This window comes from Sebastes umbrosus, chromosome 1, assembly GCF_015220745.1.
Source record: "Sebastes umbrosus isolate fSebUmb1 chromosome 1, fSebUmb1.pri, whole genome shotgun sequence".
NCBI lineage: Eukaryota > Metazoa > Chordata > Actinopteri > Perciformes > Sebastidae > Sebastes > Sebastes umbrosus.
In genome coordinates, this window is record NC_051269.1 from 13,900,659 (window position 1) to 13,915,997 (window position 15,339).

The window sequence follows — 15,339 nt, forward strand, 5'->3', positions numbered from 1 at the left end:
CACACATACACGCACACACATACACAGTCACAGACACACAGCTGGGCCCCAGCTGCATACAAAGACTGGGGTTTGGAAATCAATGAAGGAGAAAGAAGAAAAGGGGGAAAGGAGTTTAAATAAATTGGCACTTGAAAAAAGAAGGGAAACGAGAACGAGGGAGCGAGGGAAACAGAGAGAGAGAGAAAGAGAAAGCTCTCTCTCTTAAAAAAGGCACATCAACTCAACAACAGAGTGAGGTTTCTCATGGAATAACAAAACATAAAGCGCGAGGCAACGGGACTAAATATGTTTGTGAGGATGCTCGTGAAACGCAATGCGATTCGAGAGCGAGGGTTTGAATGAGCCTGATGCGGATGTGAGAAGATGCCAGCTGAGTTTGAGGGAAGGGGAAAGCCCGTACATAACACAGCCAGGAGACTTTAAATAAATGACAACACTTTTGAACTGGAAACGGTAAACTGTACTGCAGCAACAAGGTGGCTTTTGTGAAATTCATTAAGATAGAGATTAAAGTTCCAAAAACTGAAATGAACCTTCAGTTCTTCATGTTCTTTATAAATCACTGTAAACAATAATCATGGCATACTTTTTTGTTGTGGAAAACAGATATATCATCTCCTCTACTCATCATCCAGTCATTTTAGAGATGTTTGTCTCATACACAAAGAAGTGCAAGTACAGTTGAGCAAAAATCCCTTTTGATGATTAAAAAATATGGGATGAATTCCACCGTTGTCTCTCTCAAAATGGGAAAATGGTGTCAGAAATCACTGGTTTAACTGACGGTGTATGCCAGTGTAAAATAGTGTATGCCTGGTGATTATTCAGACAGTGGTGAGGGTGATTGTGTTGTATGGATTATGTGTGAGGTTCTTGTTGTGCTCAACAGGATCAAAATGACCTCAGCGTTTATTTACTGTTTCATTCCATGTATCTGATTTCACTTTTTTTTTTCTCTGTGCCACTGGCCACTGGCCTGAATGGCGGGAACCGCTGCCTATCAGTGCTCAGCTAATTAATTCACACTCTTTGAAACTCAAATCCACAGCCTGTAAATATGGGTCATTATTTGCGAGCAGATATGTTTCCTCCCTTTGTCTCAGGACTGTTTTCAATCTGCCTGGAACGAAGGGTAGTAATTTCCTCACGTTGCTTAGGATTGGCGAACATTGACAGTTTTATTGAGGGAGACAGAGACATAATCAATAGGCGCCTTGGAGAAAGAAGAAAAGTCAGTCGATGTTTTTTTTTTTTCTCTTTCTTCTGGTTTGGAAAAGATCCCCAAATCGCTGTCTTATGAGTCGGGCCTGCCAAATTCATTTGGTTTTATCAAGGACCTTTAACTCCCTGCTCGCACAGCCGCCTCCAGCCCGGCACATTCCACATCCAGCACACAGCTTTAATACACACATTTACACGCTGACACGAGGATGTACACGCACGCACAAACTTTTCACACGCACTGACACATGTGACATACACATATGCTATATATAAGCATGCCATCAGGGCAGGCATGCATGCAGATTCACCAGCAATTCGTAGTGCAACTAGGAAAAAGCAGCTCGAACTGATAATATATGGTAGAATATATTAAAGATAACAGTCTAACATGGCATTTACAGTTTTCAGATTCTCAGATAAATATAAATTTATGATCTTTTCTCTTTCCAATCACTTTTAAAGAGCCTTCACTTCTTCAAAAGCCACTATTAATTGGTTTAAAGTTACTGGAAATTGATCAGAGGTGATGTGCATCGGTCCTCTAAGGTCACTGCAGGATTTAAAGGAACTGGACTGTTCTTTGCTGGCGGTCTGATAAGTGACAGGTCCTTGTCAGTAAGTGTGTTGCTGATAGCTTTCACGGTATAGTGTGATGGTGCTGATTTGTGAAACAGAGCGCAGTCGGTCGACAAACTGCTACGTGACAGTCAAAGGTGAGAGTGTGTGTGTGTATGCATGCACACACAAGTGTGCGTTATCGCTGCAGGCAGCCAGTGAGGATCTCACCCTGGTGACACTCTGCTGAGCTTCACACCTCTCTGAATAAAATGAGGAAACACTCACAGCAAACTAATAAAGTATATACAGTAAACAAGACTCCTTACAGCAAATAGGTTTATGGCGGTTGTGTGTCAGATTAGAGACAAACAGGCACGCTGCAAGGTTTGTAATGGCTTTCAAGAGAGTTAAGAATAAAGCCAGCAATGTGTGTGTGTGTGTGTGTGTGTGCATTTTGATGACAAAATATTCTCAGTGATAGCAAGATGATAGAAAAACATTAGAGACCAACTTAATTATGTATTTTTTTCTTGGCTTATGGCTGTGTTTGCATTGGGGGTAATGGTTAGGTTTGTTTGTTATGGCTTTCCATGCGTCACCCAACAACTTTACATTAAACAGCAGCAAGACACTGACACCGGCACGCATCATCTCCCACAAACCCCTGTTAGTATTTAGAATAAGGTTATTTAATTTGAAGGATTCAATGTGAGGTTTACATTTGAGTTATTTAGAAATGGTTGCACCTTTAAATGTAGGGTTAGAGAAGCGTTCAAAGTTGTGAATAATTTTTGTTTGATTTGGTTCAGGGAATTTGTCTCTAACATAAATGTCTACTCTTCATCAGCAGGATGGAAGAACAAATGTGTGTGTGCACAGGTGTGTGTATCCTTACTTCTGTTTGTGAGTTCAGAGTCACACAAACACACACACGGCACTACATGATAGGTGTAGAGCAAAGTCTCAACTAAAAGTATCTTAATTCAGCGTCTAGAGGGGTTCCTCTCAGCTGTTGTAGGAAGTGCATTCACAGAAACTGATAACTAAAGCTTTAAGTTCAGCTGAAGCTTTCCACTAATTATTGATGAGGAGATTGAAGAAAGAAGAACAAAGTCAAAACTGTACAGCAGAATTTATTCATGCATCTGGTGCTTTAGCTTCTGCTTTAAATAAATGCATCGTATTTGATAACCTTTATATTTGATAGAAAAACTAGATAACCACAATAAGTAGTAGTATGTATATAACTTGTTATTTTAATGGAGCTTCCCAGCAAAAAGCATGTCACAAGATTTTACCTGTATAACCGACGTGACAGTAAACATCTTGAATCTTGAATCTTGAAGTTGTATATTTTGAAACTTACTAATATGTAGATTTTTATCATGCAAGTGACTTCGAAATTCTAAGAAAAAAAAATGAAAAGTGACATTGAAGATTAAGAAAAGACTTAAAGGTTTAGATCACCTATTTTTTTTTAATCTTATTACTTCAGATGCACTTTCTATTAAAAAAAATAAAAGCTGATAAAAACTGAATCAAACTCGTGAAAACTTGATGTAACATGTCAAATCAGGTTGCATAGCAAGGCATATAATATAAATAATAAGGGAAGAGGATCCTAGAAGGTCTCAGAGCAGCAAGAAAGCAACAAATCTAAACATGTGAGAGAAAGTCGCACAGAAGTAAACAAAAATATTTCTTAGTTAAAATAAAGAAATGTGTGATTCTGACTTCACTGGAAGCTTTGAGACAGTGTGGATCCTTCTAAATAATTAATTTAGAAAACAACTTTTTTCAGGTGTATAAATTATATGCATATATAGTCATGAGATTTCTCAAAGCAGCTACAGGTTGTGTGTTTTTTATTTATTTCAGGGTTTTGTGCGTACAGGTATAGAATAAACCCAACCTGACCAAAGTTGACTTCTCACCCCTGCACTTTACGCATCGAGCCATGAACGTGTCTGAAACATGAATGTAGTCAAACATGCTGTGCAGCAAACTTACACAGCGATAATAACAACATTTAAAGTACAAACTGCAGAAGAAAGTAACGCGGTCTCGTGTCCTCCAGCAGCAGCAACATCTGTCTGCATCATTTACCAACTCTCTCTCTCTCTCTCAAACTTTCCAGCACGTTTCTTACCTCGGTTCCTCCTCGGGTTGGCTTGTTTCCTCCGCTTGCCCCGACTTTCTTCTGTCATCTTTATTTGGTTTTATATATATATTAAAAAAAAAAAGTTGTCCATGCAGGGTGAGAGCGGTGAGACTGTGTGTTTGTGTCCTGAGCGTCTGTCTGCCTGAGAATGAATGGAGAGATGAGGCATCGCCTTCGGTCACAGCGGGAGACTCAGAGAGACTTGATGGGACTGCAGGCTGAGGAGGAGTGATGTGATGTCAGCAGCAGCAGAGGTTGGCCCTGAGGTCACTCTTGGCATCGCGAAAAACGTGCACCTTCCTCATTTTCAAAGCGAGTCAATATGGGTGAAACCTGCTCATAGAAAGACGAGCAGTTATTATAACGGGATGTTATACTTTGACAAAAAAACATGAGTGCACCTCCTCTTCAGAGAGGGAATCCCAAGAGTGGAGCCTATCAGCATGTCTAAAGTTGGGAATACACTCTGCTTTATTTGTCCTCCATATATCAACCTAAAGAATATGATTGTATGAATACACCCTATATTGATTCTTAGGGATTTTATTTAAATTATTTTAAAGAAACTATATGATCGATCAGAGGACTTAATCCATGATACCTGTTGATGCTGGACAGTTTTCTCTATGTTTTTTTTTTTTTTTGACCCTTTTCCTTATTACTTGTGTAATTTCGAAGCTATAACTGATCAGAAAAACAGACAAAACTTTGTCAATTGATGCTGCAGTGCAAAATCCTCACACTTTCAGCTCCATGCGTCCTAACTTCAAGCTATTATGTTCAACAAGTGAGGTGCAAATGGGTCTGCATGTATCAGCATGTCTAAACTTGGGAATACACACTGCTTTATTTGTCCTCCATATATCAACCTAAAGAATATGATTGTATGAATACACCCTATTGATTCTTAGGGATTCTATTTAAATTATTTTGAAGAAACTGTATGATCGATCAGAGGACTTAAATGATGAGTTCATACTTGTTGATGCTGGACAGTTTTCTCTGTGTTTTTCCCTCATTACTTGTGTAATTTTGAAGCTATTGTAAGGCAGGCTTCTTGCTGCCTTAACTATAAACTTACTTGTTACTTAATTAAACTACTGTAGGGCTATGGGTAAAGCAAGAACACTGTCTGTGCAACAGGATCTACTTTAATGTCTCAACTCCAGTGGAGGACAATTTAACACCCATGTCCAAAAGGTGGCACATCACTTCTTACTTCACATCACTCCGCCAATCTTAATCATCACTCACCTTATACAAGCAAGTATAAGGTGAGTGATGACTATATAGTTCCAGATCTTACTTAAGGAGCAGAATACCATATGTATACTGTATAAAATAAATCCTTACTAAAATAAATCTAATCTTACACTATAAACTGATCAGTAAAACAGACAAAACGTTGTCAATCGATGCTGCAGCTCAAACTCCTCACACCTTCACCTCCATGCGTCCTAACTTCAATCTATTATGTTCGACAAGCGAGGTGCAAATGGGTCTGTTAACTCCATTCCCACCACTAGGAGATTATCCTAACTGCAGGTTAATGACAACAGGTATATATGTGCTTCCTCCTCCACCATGTTTTATGGCCTGACTGTGCACGTGGTCGCACCTGCGCTCGAGCCCCCTGCAGCGGACGCCCCGCGCCGCGCGCCATTCACCGCTGGATGGCTGTAGGAAGTGGTGCATTCACGCTCCTTTTGTGTTGCAACCTGGACCCGTAATCTGTTTTGCAACTGAAAAAAACATCCGAAATAAAACTCTAACGGACCCCCACCTTGGCTTTCTGCTGCCCTCCACCACCCACCACCTCTTAAGTGATAAATAATAGGAGCTATCCGGGTATCTTTTCACCGTGCGTAATGTAATGCGTCCTGCTGCTGCTGGAGAGTCTGAGCGCGGTAAACAAACGGTGGATCTGACACTGTGGAGCAGATTAGAGGAGCGAAAGACGGATTACCTGCAAGGATTTGTTTTTTTTTAGAGACAGATGAGTCAATTGAAAATTTAAAGTAGCCTACATTATAATCATACAATAATGTACTCTACTACACTATCAAAGCAGATAAACCAGATTAGTATAAAATGTCTATAATTATAGGTTTATAGGCCTATTCCCTGCAGAGATATTATGATACAAGAGCCGACCTTATGCACAAAGACCATCACAAACTACTGAGTACTACAATAAGACTTAAAGCAGCAGTGGGTAAATTTGGTGCAAATATGGTTATAAAAAAGTTATCTTTATAAAATGGTCTTTATATCCTGACAGTAGTGCATGAGACAGGTAATCTTAAAAAAAATGTGCCTCTGTGTCCTCCAGTGCTCCTAATGGCATCTGCAAGATTTCACAGACCGGAGGAAAACAACCAATCAGAGCCGAGCTATGAGCCTTGCCGTCTCTGAGCAGCTGTCAATCACTCGCAAACTCTGATCAAACGGTCAAACTAGGCAGCGCTGATCAAATATGAATAAATATTATGTTACTGTAATGCCCATTTCTCTCCTCAAATGTTTTCAGAAACATCTAGTATTGTAACTGTTTAGCTGTAAAAAGAGAAGGTTTGTGACCCGGCAGCCATGTTGAGATCAGTTGAGGAAATACCAAGCGCCGCCCACCAGCCGGAGCAAACTTTCTCTGAATGAACAGCCAATCGGAAAGCTCTCTCTCTCTGAAATGACCTGTGATTGGCCAAGTCTCTAGATTTTGTAAAGCCTGAAAACAGAGCCATGAGGAGGAGCAGAAGTCTAGTTATCTATCAGAACACTTGAATTACAATATGCTGAAAGGTTATTATGGAATTTTTGCCCAATGATGCCAAAAACGTTCTGCCTACTGCAGGTTAAACATAAACCTATATCTATTTTTATTTATTTTTATATGATAAACCAATTTAGTAGATAAATAAGGTAATTCTTAAACTTCATAACAATAATCATGAAGTGTCCTTTCTATGAAGCTAACTATGATTAAAACGTCTTAACTCTTCCTACACTGCGTGAGCTCACGGTCACATTTCAACTAAGACCTTTTCCCTACATTAACAGCTCACGGTGGAAAACACAAAATCCATCCCCCCTGCGTTCCTTCTCCCATCATGGCTGCTGGGGGTTTGTCTCTTAATGGATTCTGGAAGAGAAAGCATCCTGAAGGTGGGGAGGGAGCGGAGGGACGAAGAAAGAGAGGGACAGAAGGGTCATCACGGCTCTTTGTGGTGGGATGGATGGAGGCGAGGGAGGAGAGGAGGTGGGTGAGGAGGGGGCAATAAACTTTGCTACAGATGAGGGTCACAGAGGTGCAGAGGTGCTTCAGAGGTCCTGGGAGCTGGTTTTAAAAAAAATTCCTGTCATATGCGGTCCATGCAGTGTATATCAGTGCTTCAGGTTAAGTGTTTTTCATTCAAAATTTCAATTAAGTTCAATCAAATTGTATATTTCTGACTCAGACCTGATGTGTTTAAATGTATAGTATATTATTGTAGCTTGTTAACTTACTTGAAATTTAGAGCTTTTGTTGTTTATTCAACTGTACTCCTATTGATGGGTGTAACCAATCAGAGATAGATAAAATATGTTCACTTTAAAACATTCACCTGTACTCTAATGCTCTTCTTTTAGATGCACTTACTGTAATTACGTACCATTTAAAAGGTTCATTCACTTTGATTACAGACGGACTTTAGTGAATGTTTGTGCACAGTCTTATTTTGGTTTAATAGTCATGCGGTGTAAAATGCTGCGGCGGTAGATTTAGCTTTCTACTTTCTACTGTCTTGTTAAAACAACTACTTCTTCTACACACACACACACAAACACGCACACACACACACGAGGAGGAGCATGGAGGAAGCAGTCCCACTGGGGTTTTGTCCCTGACTGTGGTCTATGGGTTCAAAGCTTCTTGCATGGGGAGGAGAGCCCTTAAACAGCATATTAAGCAGGAGTTAATTATATGCCAACCTAAGTGACAAAAGGAAAAGAAAAGCCTCCCTCTGAATGGCAAGACAAGAAAAGAGAAAAGTCATTATGCTGCCCACTTCTTTGCATTTGAAAAAACTCTTATTTTGGCATTTCCATTTGTCTACAGAAAAGGGGAGATCACATTGTAGAGAGTGGAAAACACTGTCTTTGCATCGGTGCTGTCTAACGTTTTACGTTAGAGTCTAACTCAAAACTGTTCAAGAATATGGTTTAAAAATATTCATGCACACACACACTCACTTTCTCTGATTTTGTGATAAAGAAGATATGATCATTTAGCATAACAATTACTTTGGCCTGAGGCAAGACAATGTTTCGAGGAAAATAATCAGTGAAGGTCAGTGTGCTTTAGATTTGAAATTGATGTAATTGTGTCAATTAAGGAGTTAAGTTAAACATTAAACACATTTTTAGTTGAATTAATTTGTGCACCTCACTGCAACAACGACAGTTATAGCCTAGTTTGAAATGATGAGTTGTAGACATTTGTGATGTAGCCTACCTATAATCTGGTACATCTAAAGGGTGACTTTACCAAGGTGTAGGTCTATGGATAGTAGCTGTTTCTTTTCATAAATGTGTGTACATGCAGCCATAAAATAGTGAATATTCTGCCTTTCATCTCCTATCAGCTGCCCTCCTTGCAAACCCCCTATTTGACCCTGTTGTTGAGGTTCAGCTATTGTTTCAAATAACAAACGTGGATCTGCCAGATTGCGGATCAGCAGTCCGTCAGGAGAACTTCCCCTTGCCTCGGAGCGAATGAGTCAACTTTAACATCACTGCCAGGCTGTAGTGGCTGCCGTGAGTCTACTGTGCCATGCCACAACACCACAATGCCAATATAGTCTAAGCACACTGGAGCCCCGAACCAAAAATGAGCCAGCGCTGTAAAAAGTAATGGTGGTGATACCATTTTAAAAATATCACATTACAAAAGTTGCTGTAAAAGTTCACCAAACAAAGCAGATTAAATGGCAATGTCAGCAGGCGACGAGGTGTTATACAAAGTGCCGAAAATAAGGGACAAGTTGGAGAAGTCTGTTAGTTTCTATTGTCTGTCAGGATAGTCTAATGCAGGTGCCTTCATATTTAGGTGTGTTCAAATCATCAGGAAGTTTTAAAAGTTTGCTTGTTGTCAGTTTAACCCATAACTAAGATAGATCCCATAGATGATGTTGCTATGGTTACTACAATTAATACAGCTTGATCTTTGACCAGTTTGACATGGGAAATTCATATTTTCAGTATTTTAATTAGGTTACAATTATTTATACTTGGGCTCTTAGTTTGACTTTGTTGTCATGTAGCCTAGTTTAAGAGTACAGCGGTGGTTCTCTGCCTGACGGAAGGATACTTCATTATCACAGGGAGAAGAAATACACAAAATTAGGTTTATTTTTTTTCTCTGAAAAATCACTCTTTTTGTGGCACTGCTCATAACTTCCACACCATATCCTGTGATGTGAGTTCACAAATAAACATGACTTCATTTTAAGGAGTCACAAGCCAAAAAGATTGTGAAACCCCTTGTGTATATTTTATACATCATATAAAACAGTATCATGGCTATGAACTTTTTTACTCCCATTTTTTTCCCACCACTCTCTAATTTGACATCATTCAAAGCAGAGATGTCGTGTTGATAATATTTTATGAGCACGATTTCTGTAGTTTTTCTTTCTTACAGCATTCAGCCGCCCACAGTGCCAGTCCCCACTGACCACAGAGAGCCCGTCCAGGCACTGATGTCACCGAGAGCAGCCATTTTTAATGCTCATCCAGTTACTTGCTGTAGCAGCCTAGCAGATCTCATAATAGGCTGCTCTGACAGGCAGGTCTAAATCATATTAATAACAAGGGTGTTTTCCAGTTAGGACAAAGAGAAAAGGACGGATGATTTAGGGTAAATGTCCTCTGCTTGGTCAGTTGGTTAGACTTTCAATCATTTTGGGGTAAAATGTTGTTGGATCACAATTATGCAGAATAAACTGCTTAGAGGGGTGATAGACGAGCGTGTGCTGCATTCAAGTTGTGCTATGGGGGCTTCATTTGTACTAAATGAAAGAGAAATACTGTTGGCTGCTTGCTTTCAGGCTGTACTGCCCTCTATTGGAGGAAAGAAGTCATTGCATTAATCCACCTGCAGGCACAGAAACAAATGTCACCCAGCAGAGCCGGCATTATTCCCATGTCTTTACTTTAAACCTGCAGATATGGGTCATTACAGCATCTGATTTCCAACAGTGAACATGAAAAGAAAAGTTTGACAAACCTTCTGCATCCATCCCACTGAACATCTTTATTCATAAACTGGTAAAATATAGCACATTTGTATAAAAATGTAGAAAATTGTACACAAAATATAACACTTGGCTTCTGTCTATTGTAGTTAATGCTACTATTATAGCTTTCAATTGCTAAAGGTGATATTCTTTTGCCAGCAAAAAAGTCAGAATGCAGGATGACAGTTATAAAAAACAAAAAATGCACACATAGAAGGCAACATCCATAAAGTTCATTAATATAAAAAGATAATTTTATACAAAACATCTCATACATTCTAAAGAACAGCACTATCATTCAATGTTCATGCCCTTATTGCTAGTGTTAGTGTTGTGTTAAAATAGACTATTTGTGCATCTTTTTTCTCAGTCATTTTAAGGTGTCTTTGGTAGGTTGTGCACTTTTTCCAAAATGAAGAAATGTTCATTCCTGCTATGCTTAGTAAACTTTGCAGTGACGCTGCTATTTTATTCAGACAAGTCTCGTGAAATGCTTCAGCAATACTATTTTGTTCTGAAAAGTCTCATGAAATGCTTCAGCAATACTATTTTATTCTGAAAAATCTCGTGCAATGCTTCAGCAATACTATTTTATTCTGAAAAGTCTTGTGAAATGCTTCAGCAATACTATTTTATTCTGAAAAGTCTTGTGAAATGCTTCAGCAATACTATTTTATTCTGAAAAGTCTCGTGAACTGCTTCAGCAATACTTAAATGTGGCCTTACTGAGACTAGCTGTGCTCAGATGTGTTCTTGAATGACTATTAAGAAAATACTGTGATAATGCTTTATCGCTATCAAAATGAGGTTCATGTGAATAGTCATAAGAGACAGAGACCTTTCCACACAGTGCTGTAGTCAGTGCAAAGCCACAGTGTAAAATTAGTTGTTCTCCTACCAAGAGCTGCAGCCTTCTTCTGTATGAAACAGCTCAATAGTCGCAAAAAAAAAGGACCTCAGTGTACCCATGACAATATGTATTTTACTACAGTGGTAGAGATTGATAAAATTCCAACTTCTTGATCTCCTATCCTGAATTAATAATGCAGAATTTTCCAAATAATTCCTCTTTGGGATTAGAGCCGAAGTGCAGCAGCACCGTACTATGAATGTACCTCAGTTTCTCAAACATAGGAAACTATTACTGATCTGTTAACAGATACAGACCAGCTGACTCGGGTTTCATTCAAAATAGCCGTCACCCTCAGCTGAGTCCTGTACGAGTCGTAAGGTCGGGTTAATGTTTGAATATACTGTAATGTAGAGGGGACTGTTGCACACATACTATATTTGAACACTTTATCCCCTGTGTATGTACCTTAGAAAGAACAAGGAACTTTCCGTTTTGCAGTTATAAACACCACTGAAAAAAAAAAGAAAAGTACACAGCTGCTTTAGGAACACTTACAGTAAACATATGGAGTGCAAACTCTCTGTCTGGAAAGGCAATTACAACATACGTGTAATCTGAACACCAAAGATTCAAACACCAACAAGTCCTGAGTGACTGTCTGTCTTGTGCATGTGTGGGAATACTGATACGCCACTATACAGAGTGTGTTGTTCATGACAAGGAAGAAATCCCTAGCAATACAGATTAATATTTAGTAGCACCGAGAAATAATTTCTCAATCACTAAAAAGCACAACTTTAGTCTTCACTCAGTTCTTCAAATAACCATCTTACAAACTCCCGTCTGAACATTGGCCGTCAGAATCCAAGCGGTCTATCACAAGACGGAGGATGATTTATCCACCGTCTCATTGTCATATACACAACATATATAAATGTTTATAAAACGTATTTACATGCATCCTTCTCTGCTCCACTGTTGCCACAGCCCCATGTGACTGGAATGCCTGTCTGGAAAAAGTTCAGTTTCATATCAGGCATAATAGCTCTGTGTCTTACGGTAAGGCACAGAATAATAGCAAGTACCAAGGCAGCGAAGGAACAATACAGCGAGGGAGGTTGATCAGGCACCTTTGGTTTTAAGGTTTCGGGTGGGGATTCTTACAATTTTGCAACCTTTGATGGGATCACATTAGTAGCTTAGTCTCAACTTGTAACCAAAACACATTACCACATATCATTATTCCTGGTATCCTGTAGCAACAGACCCCTCACGAGTTCAGGATCCTGGCTCAAATGAGTGTTAGGTTTACGTATAAAGGCTTATGGTGATGTATAAAACAGCTCCGACTGATGATCCATTCAAACGTTTGTCTAAGTTATCCTAACTGGACATCCTTGAAATGTACCACTGTAAGCAACAGCACTTTAGTGTTTTAAACCCCATGCTGGTTACCCCTGAATACTGGGCTACATACATTTCCATGTGGGATCTCCATTAAAACATAAAGAACTGGCCGAGGCCTCTATTTGATTGTTAATCTGGAAAAAGATGCCTTCTCCTAAGACAGCGTGTTCAGGTATTTATTCTCCCCAGCCAGCGAGGTAAGCATGGACGTCATGTCGCCTACAGCCATGTTGGACAGACCCGAGCCTGAAGCTAGGGTGACAGAAGTCTGGGGGGTGGTGAGGCGGGATGAGGCTTGGGAGGAAGACCCTGGCTGACCCTGAATGGGATTGTTTATTGGGCTGAATGAGGAAGACTCAGCATCATCAATGATGGAGGTGAAGTCTATCCGAGCATTATCCAGGTCCAGGTTTTCTAAGGCATTGGAGATGGGGCCAGATTCAGGATAGGGAGTCATTGGGGCAGGCTTTGTGCCACCTGTCAGGTCCAGGTTGGACCCCATACTGTGCTGCTGGTTGAGACAAGGTCCATTCTGGGGGTCCATGTGTTTGTCCATATCCATGTTTATCTGACCCGAATAGTACATGTTGTTGTTATTGGAAGGAGAGAACATTTCATTTTGCTGGTGCTGTGGATGCTGAACTGGAGGAAGTCGGACTGCACGCCTGGGGCTGGTAGTGGAGTGGACAGGGCTGAGGTGGGGTGGGCTACCCAGGTAGCCTGCTCCTACCTGTGACAGGCTGTTTTGGCGGCTGAGAGGTTTCCGTCCCTGAGGGGGCCTGGGGACCACCATCTCCTGGCCATAACATGAACCTTGGAGACCTGTCAGCTGCTGGTCTTTATGTGTCGCAGAGCTGGGTCCTCGGCTGTGGGCCGGAGGGCTCATGACAAGGTTCTGGTTGGGGTAGGACGGATAGGGCTGGCTGGAGTATAGATTCTGGTTTTGTTGCTGTGGACTGTGCTGCATCATTGCTGTCTGGGCACTCATATCCATATTAACAGATACAGGAGGAGCTTTTATTCCACTCTGCTGCTGTTGTTCTTGTTGCTGCTCCCACATGAGCGCTTGCTGTGACTGTACATAGTTCCTCACCATCATCTCCTTCACCTGTACCATGGGGGTTTCCGACCTCTGCCCATCTGAGAGCGCAGTGCCAGCACAGCCCAAGCTCAAGCCCCCTCCACTGGGGAAGGAGTTCTGGTTTTGCCCTTGAAAGTCACAGCTGGGATTGTTAGAGTTCCTCACCAGGACCTGGCCTGTCTGCTGTGGGTAACCCTGGGTCTGCTGGAGTAGCATCCGCTGCTGTTGGAGCTTTGCACTTTGACAGGCATTTCCACCTCCCATCCCGGGGTGGAACTGCTGCTCAGGCTTGATGGTTAGTTTGTGGGTCCCATCAGGACTGTTGTAGAGGCCTGTCTGATTGTTGAAGTGGGCCTGCGTCTGTTGGGGCTGCAGGCCAGGATTGGAATACTGCATTCCTCGCTGGTTCTGGAGAGCATGGTTGGAAGTTTGGATCTGGCTATGGGAATCACTCCAAGGGCCTACAGCATCTCCACCCTGGCCTATGCTGGGATAATGGGGGCCCGAGGGACTGAGCTGGCAGGTGCTCATACTGTACTCGGCCTGTTGGAGAAGTGTATTAGACATGCCCTCTGGGTTAATAGGCCTCGCTTGGCCCATTGGATTGCCACCAGCCCTGGAAGCGACTTCCACTCCCTGGTTCTGGTAGTGCCCCTGCATGTAACCCTGGTCTGGGCAGCTCAGGGAGTCATGGGTTGGAGACAGTTGGTTTCCAAGAGCACCTCCAACTCCTCCAAGAGTTTGATGCTGTTGCTGGTATCCAATGAAGCTCCTCTCTCCAGGGGGCATCATCATGGACCGATCCCTGGCATCAACGGGGGCAAGGTGGGGCTCCATACCCATGGCCTCCATCATTACATTCTCTGTAATGCTAGGTGGCCGAGGGGAGTACAGGTGGCGGGAAAGACTGGTGTCAGAGCCGCGGTGTTGCAGCGCATTCCTTCGGCCCATCATAGCTACATTATTAAGACTATTGAAGCGCTTGGGGAGGGCTTGTGGATCTGCTACCGATCGAACCGGGTCACTGGCTCGCCTGCTGTTGTTACCTGGAGCCTGGTGAGGGTAGATAACACCAGTGCCATACTCTGTGTTGGCACTGTGCCTACGTGGACCACCTTGTTGAAGGAAGGGAGGCAGAGGCTGCCCCTGGTACTCACTCAAAACACCTCCTCTTCTGCCCGGAGTACCTGGCTGCTCCATATTGGGTAAAGGAGTAGGTGGCGGTCCACCAGTTGCTGCAGCGTATTTTGCCTTTAGGCTGTATTGCTGGGCGGGTGTTAAATTAGGAAGACCTGGCAGTCCTCCTCCTCCAGGACATGGAGCTCCTCTGCGATTGGTCTCAGGAGAGAGGGGGTCTCCCCCACTCTGCTCTGGGCCAAGGAGGTGACATCCTCCCCCTCCCGTTCCTCCCATTTGTGAGACATCACTGGAGCGCCGGCTGGACAGGTAAGGAGACACCATGGATGACCGGCGGCTGACGGTATATGCAGAGCTTAGGCTGCTGGTGCCGCTTCCTCTCCTGTCATTAGAAGAGCAGCCAACCGATGTGCCACCTCCTAACTCGTGATTGGACAGCTCCATAACTCGTCGATTTGAGAGGAGCGGAGAAGGTGCACACATTCCCATATTCTCACCTGGACCTGAAAATGAACAACCAGAAGGAGGAAACAGTTTTAGAAACAGTTCGTCAATACAAACCAAGAATGTTAACAATCCCTGAATCCTTTATCAGTCATTGGTCAGTTATGTGCAACAATTCAGACTTCACCAATATAAA

General features: G+C 42.0%; 2 protein-coding genes across 2 annotated transcripts in view; both read right to left on the reverse strand.

The window, feature by feature from the left end:
- The window catches only part of LOC119498143 (zinc finger E-box-binding homeobox 2-like), a 34,933-nt gene extending 30,941 nt beyond the window's left edge, over positions 1 to 3,992 (reverse strand). Inside the window, exon 1 of the mRNA XM_037786696.1 lies at positions 3,935 to 3,992. Coding sequence (XP_037642624.1) covers positions 3,935 to 3,992 — 58 coding nt within the window. The remainder of the gene's footprint in view (positions 1 to 3,934) is intronic.
- A 6,220-nt stretch (positions 3,993 to 10,212) lies between these two features.
- gli1 (GLI family zinc finger 1) overlaps positions 10,213 to 15,339 on the reverse strand; it is a 63,351-nt gene continuing 58,224 nt past the window's right edge. Inside the window, exon 13 of the mRNA XM_037782591.1 lies at positions 10,213 to 15,202. Within this exon, the coding sequence (XP_037638519.1) occupies positions 12,636 to 15,202 (2,567 nt within the window). The 3' untranslated portion in view covers positions 10,213 to 12,635. The remainder of the gene's footprint in view (positions 15,203 to 15,339) is intronic.